The sequence below is a fragment of the Diplotaxodon limnothrissa genome, linkage group LG12 (genome assembly GCF_057381915.1).
Source record: "Diplotaxodon limnothrissa isolate DT_005_m linkage group LG12, D_limnothrissa_male_GT1.1, whole genome shotgun sequence".
NCBI classification, from domain to species: Eukaryota; Metazoa; Chordata; class Actinopteri; order Cichliformes; family Cichlidae; genus Diplotaxodon; species Diplotaxodon limnothrissa.
Window position 1 is genome coordinate 23,282,135 of NC_140607.1, and position 6,794 is coordinate 23,288,928.

A 6,794-nucleotide genomic window follows, 5' to 3' on the forward strand; every position below is an offset into this window, starting at 1 on the left:
ATGTCTTAAGCCCCTTTAGTGTGCTAGCTAGCTGCTGCAGTACTGGAAATCTAAGTTATAGATCAAACCATGTGAAAAAAGCAGGTCATAACAAGCTCTTCAATGAGTGGAATGAATTTCGATCAATAACAAACCACAACAGCTGAACTCTATGCCGCTCTCTCTCTCACTCTCTCTAACACTCTGTCTTTTCCTCTTTTCATCACTCTGCTTGTATTTTTTTTCTTGCAATAAAAATAACACAACACACTTTAATGTAGCATTTTATTATCTGTAATGGGTGGTTCGGTAAATATGCATACATGCAATTAGGATACACAAGATATGGGAAGAGAATCAAAGTCTAGTGACAGAAAACAAAAGCAATGACAGAGTGAGCAACAAACATATATATATATATATATATAGACGTGTTCGTTGAGTACAATGAGGGAATAGGCGTGAATTATACTTGCTTTAAAATTCCTTATTCAATAATAAAGTATTAATAGAAGAGGGACTGACTCAGTACAGTCATATCTTGGCATATTCATACCTTAGTCTTGAAACCCTTTAATGCATTTTTGGAGGGGTGACTTTTCTTTTATAGATTTATATTAAATGTGACAGAACACACCGAATAAAAGCTGGGAACGAGATGAAACAAGGCATTTGCAATGAAGGTATATCTATCATTTATGTCTATGACAGATAAGCCCTGTAGATATAGGTCAGTTGATATATGATCAAGCGTGGGGGCTGCATTAATATATATGAGCTACATAGCTAAAGAAAAATTCACTGAGATGTGATATGTAGCTATAGGACTGCAAAATGCTTTATTATATACATATAACAAGAAGACTGCAGTACATATTTTATATTCATGCCAGTATGTTTAAAATCAGAAAACATATCACTAAGGGAAGCAGAGGTTTGCCTTCAGCCATTCCAGCGCTGGCACCTACTGCCAGATCAAGACCGCCTGTTTTTCCTGAGAAGCAGAAGACCGATAAGGAACAAGTATCACAAACATTTGTCTCTTTGCATTTATTTTGATTTGTCACCAGGCTGTACCTACCTCTGGTCAGATCCATGGACCTTATGTTAACCCAGAAGACTGTGCGTTGCTGAGCTACGGTGGCCCTGCAAAACCACAGAAGTAACACTGCAGTTGGTTTATTTCAAAAGCTTCAGTTTCTAAAGACAAACCAATACTGAACAGCCTAATATATATATATATATATATATATATATATATATATATATATATATATATATATATATATATATTGTTGTCAGCCACCTCCTGTACATGGATGACATCAAGCTGTATGCCAAGAGTGAACGAGACATCGATTCACTGATCCACACTACCAGGCTATACAGCAATGACATTGGAATGTCGTTCGGACTGGAGAAGTGTAGTCGGATGGTAACAAAGAGAGGGAAGGTAGTCAGAACTGAGGGGATTGAACTACCAGAAGGCAACATTGCAGACATAGAGGACAGTTACAAGTACTTGGGGATCCCACAGGCGAATGGGAACCATGAAGAGGCCGCTAGAAAAGCTGCAACCACCAAGTACCTGCAGAGGGTCAGGCAAGTCCTGAGGAGTCAGCTGAATGGTAAGAACAAGATCCGGGCCATCAACACGTACGCCCTGCCCGTGATCAGGTACCCTGCTGGGGTAATAGGCTGGCCAAAGGAGGAGATAGAAGCCACTGACATAAAGACAAGAAAGCTCCTTACCATGCATGGAGGGTTTCACCCCAAATCCAGCACCCTGAGGCTGTACGCTAAGCGGAAGGAAGGGGGCCGGGGACTGGTGAGTGTCAGCACCACAGTCCAGGATGAGACAACGAACATCCAAGAATACATTAGGAAGATGGCCCCAACTGACCGAGTGCTCAGTGAATACCTCAGGCAGCAGAAACCCAAGAAAGAGGAGGGAGACGAGGAACCATCATGGAAGGACAGGCCCCTGCACGGTATGTACCACCGGCAGATAGAGGAGGTGGCTGATATCCAGAAATCCTACCAGTGGCTGGACAAAGCTGGACTGAAAGACAGCACAGAAGCACTAATCATGGCAGCACAAGAACAAGCTCTGAGCACAAGATCCATAGAGGCTGGGGTCTATCACACCAGGCAAGACCCCAGGTGCAGGCTGTGTAAAGATGCCCCAGAGACAATCCAGCACATAACAGCAGGGTGCAAGATGCTAGCAGGCAAGGCATACATGGAACGCCATAACCAAGTGGCCGGCATAGTGTACAGGAACATCTGTGCCGAGTATAACCTGGAAGTCCCGAGGTCAAAATGGGAGATGCCCCCAAGGGTGGTGGAGAATGACCGAGCTAAGATCCTGTGGGACTTCCAGATACAGACGGACAAAATGGTGGTGGCTAACCAACCGGACATAGTGGTGGTAGACAAACAGAAGAAGATGGCCGTAGTGATCGATGTAGCGGTTCCGAATGACAGCAATATCAGGAAGAAGGAACACGAGAAGCTGGAGAAATACCAAGGGCTCAGAGAAGAGCTCGAGAGGATGTGGAGGGTGAAGGTAACGGTGGTCCCCGTGGTAATCGGAGCACTAGGTGCGGTGACTCCCAAGCTAGGCGAGTGGCTCCAGCAGATCCCAGGAACAACATCGGAGATCTCTGTCCAGAAGAGCGCAGTCCTGGGAACAGCTAAGATACTGCGCAGGACCCTCAAGCTCCCAGGCCTCTGGTAGAGGACCCGAGCTTGAAGGATAAACCGCCCGCAGGGGCGTGCTGGGTGTTTTTTTTTATATATATATATATATATATATATATATATATATATATGTATATATATATATATATGTATGTCAGTAATTTGCACCAGAGGTACACTTCAACTGTGAGAGACAGAATGTGAAAAAAAAATCCATGAATCCACATGGTAGGATTTGTAAAGAATTTATTCGTAAATCAGGGTGGAAAATAAGTATTTGGTCAATAACAAAAATACAACTCAATACTTTGTAACATAACCTTTGTTGGCAATAACAGAGGTCAAACGTTTACTATAGGTCTTTACCAGGTTTGCACACACAGTAGCTGGTATTTTGGCCCATTCCTCCATGCAGATCTTCTCGAGAGCAGTGATGTTTTGGGGCTGTCGCCGAGCAACACGGACTTTCAACTCCCGCCACAGATTTTCTATGGGGTTGAGGTCTGGAGACTGGCTAGGCCACTCCAGGACTTTCAAATGCTTCTTACGGAGCCACTCCTTTGTTGCCCGGGCGGTGTGTTTTGGATCATTGTCATGTTGGAAGACCCAGCCTCGTTTCATCTTCAAAGTTCTCACTGATGGAAGGAGGTTTTGGCTCAAAATCTCACGATACATGGCCCCATTCATTCTGTCCTTAACACGGATCAGTCGTCCTGTCCCCTTGGCAGAAAAACAGCCCCATAGCATGATGTTTCCACCCCCATGCTTCACAGTAGGTATGGTGTTCTTGGGATGCAACTCAGTATTCTTCTTCCTCCAAACACGACCAGTTGAGTTTATACCAAAAAGTTCTACTTTGGTTTCATCTGACCACATGACATTCTCCCAATCCTCTGCTGTATCATCCATGTGCTCTCTGGCAAACTTCAGACGGGCCTGGACATGCACTGGCTTCAGCAGCGGAACACGTCTGGCACTGCGGGATTTGATTCCCTGCCGTTGTAGTGTGTTACTGATGGTGACCTTTGTTACTTTGATCCCAGCTCTCTGCAGGTCATTCACCAGGTCCCCCCGTGTGGTTCTGGGATCTTTGCTCACCGTTCTCATGATCATTTTGACCCCACGGGATGAGATCTTGCGTGGAGCCCCAGATCGAGGGAGATTATCAGTGGTCTTGTATGTCTTCCATTTTCTGATGATTGCTCCCACAGTTGATTTTTTCACACCAAGCTGCTTGCCTATTGTAGATTCACTCTTCCCAGTCTGGTGCAGGTCTACAATACTTTTCCTGGCGTCCTTCGAAAGCTCTTTGGTCTTGGCCATGGCGGAGTTTGGAGTCTGACTGTTTGAGGCTGTGGACAGGTGTCTTTTATACAGATGATGAGTTCAAACAGGTGCCATTCATACAGGTAACGAGTGGGGGACAGAAAAGGTTCTTACAGAGGACGTTACAGGTCTGTGAGAGCCAGAGATTTTTCTTGTTTGAGGTGACCAAATACTTATTTTCCACCCTAATTTACGAATAAATTCTTTACAAATCCTACCATGTGGATTCATGGATTTTTTTTTCACATTCTGTCTCTCACAGTTGAAGTGTACCTCTGGTGCAAATTACTGACCTCTGTCATCATTTTAAGTGGGGGAACTTGCACAATCGGTGGCTGACTAAATACTTTTTTGCCCCACTGTGTATATATATATATATATATATATATATATATATATATATATATATATATATATATATATATATAGCACAATTTGGATCTACACAGAAAACCTAACAAAGTATATTTGTCTTACATGAAGTAGACAGGACCTTCACAGTTAGGCGGTATCCAGCTGTACACAGTGCTGTTGCCCTTGAGATTGGTGTTGGAGTGAGTGACAGCACCTCGAGGATTATGCGCGCACTGTGAACAATAATCGGAAATTGCTGTTAATTCTACTCTGCTGATTTATATCCATATATTCTCTTCTAATCAAATGCAGTGTTATGTCCCCAGTCACCAGTCTATCATGGGGCGAGCAGAAAAGGAGAAACAGACAACCATTCATGCTCACAATCCCATTCAATCCAATCCAGTCATCCCACAGTCCAATGTTTTTGGACTATGGGAGGACCCACACAGGCATGGGGAGAAACTCCACAGAGAAAGGCCCCAGTTGGCCAGTAGATTCAAACCTAGAACCTATCCACTGTTTCTTGGGAACAATCTTATTTATTGTACTTTTGGCATCTTTAACAACATTATGACTATTTGCAGCTCAGGTTTCAACATAGGCTTAACTGAAAAATGCACCTGAAGGAATTTAGTGTCTGGAGGAGGGCGCTGCCACGTCCCCACAGCGTTGAGGCCTCCACCTATTCGAGCTTCCAGAAGCACTCCTCTGTATTTTGGTCCAACGATGGTCACTGCAGTTAGCACAACAAAGACCTCAGTGTTTATATATATAAAATAAACAGTAGTTTATCATTTCAAATGTAATATTTAGATCAATAATGGATAATGGATAAACTCTTTATATATGTATATATATAAAAAAAAAACATCCAGCACGCCCCTGCGGGCGGTTTATCCTTCAAGCTCGGGTCCTCTACCAGAGGCCTGGGAGCTTGAGGGTCCTGCGCAGTATCTTAGCTGTTCCCAGGACTGCACTCTTCTGGACAGAGATCTCCGATGTTATTCCTGGGATGTGCTGGAGCCACTCGCCTAGCTTGGGCGTCACCGCACCTAGTGCTCCGATTACCACGGGGACCACCATTACCTTCACCTTCCACATCCTCTCGAGCTCTTCTCTGAGCCCTTGGTATTTCTCCAGCTTCTCGTGTTGCTTCAGACTTATACAAAAAAAAAAGTATGTTCATCTGTAGAAGAAGTGAAGAGCATCTTACCTGTAATGGGCTTCCCTGGCTGAAACACCCTGGCATTGGTGAGAATAGTGTAGGGTGCTGGTGAAGGCTGAGGCAGCACCCCAGAGTGACGAGGTAACATATCCTCACAGGCACCGGAGGGAGCACCGTTGGGATAGCCGTTAATAAAACAGAACATCTGGAGTATGAGCAACCCAGGCCAAAGGAGCTCCATCAGGCTGAATGAGGAGCAATCACTGTGCAAGCAAAACTATGAAGCAAGCGGTGTGTGATTATACCCTGGAAGGAGTCAGGGGATGGAGTCAGAAATACTCCCGCTGAGTCACGCAACCGAAAAAATTACATTTTCTGCAGCTATTACTTACTTAATCATGCTCTCTCTCACAAAGCTCACATGATTTCTTGAAAAGATCTTGCGATATTTCTGCAATTAAAGGCAGAAAAAATTTTCTGCTCTCAAATACACAAAACTTTTGAGTGCTTTTTTCTCTCTTTTTATCTCTGTCATTTTTATTTTTATATATATATATACACACATATATATATATATATATATATATATATATATATAAATCCTAATTGTTGTTGTTTTAATGTACTTTATACTAGAAACCAAATGGCAATGAAATGTTTATCTTAGAATAAGCCTCCCTTAACGTAGCAGGTGAGGCATTCTCTCCTCTAAAAAAAACCACACAGCATGTTTAACTGAACTTTTATTTACAAGGCTAGATGACACAGATCATATGAAAAACAAAAACTGAAAAGCTGCCGATTCACCTCCGTGCTCGCTGTACACATCTGTGAGCAGACTGCAGTCTGATTTCTTTCAAGACATTAAAACGATTTATTTCCCCACGTTTGAAACAGAATTGCTTCGTTGCACAGTGTAGAAGTGCTATTTTTCCCTCTTACTTTAAAACTGGATCTTGACCTGATTAGACTTTTAAGTGGTACAGAAAAAAAAAGCAACATATCAATCCTGTTTGGATGTTACCTTTTGTTTTTAAAGGGTTAAATGGATTAGCAACTCAATATTTTAAGGATTTATTTAACTATACAGCTCTCTTCTAGGTCTCTGAGGTCATTCTTTCAGCAGCTTCTCTTTAGGACATCCCGAGTGCCTACAGTGGTGATTCAAGTGTTCATTGGGGCCCTAGTCAAAAATGAACAGAAGTCCCTCCAACCAGCATTAATCACCATTATGTTATAAAATAATTTGGTACCACCAACCACA

At 42.9% G+C, this 6,794-nt stretch overlaps 1 protein-coding gene across 1 annotated transcript; it reads right to left on the reverse strand.

The window, feature by feature from the left end:
* Positions 1 to 863: 863 nt before the first annotated feature.
* On the reverse strand, positions 864 to 5,771 carry LOC146621349 (putative defense protein Hdd11). The gene is made up of 5 exons (XM_085368348.1): positions 5,579 to 5,771; positions 4,986 to 5,098; positions 4,486 to 4,595; positions 1,061 to 1,125; positions 864 to 973 (listed from the first exon to the last, which is right to left on the reverse strand). Exons 1-5 carry the CDS (start codon positions 5,769 to 5,771, stop codon positions 864 to 866), a joined length of 591 nt encoding a protein of 196 aa, XP_085224474.1.
* Between the last annotated feature and the right edge of the window lie 1,023 nt (positions 5,772 to 6,794).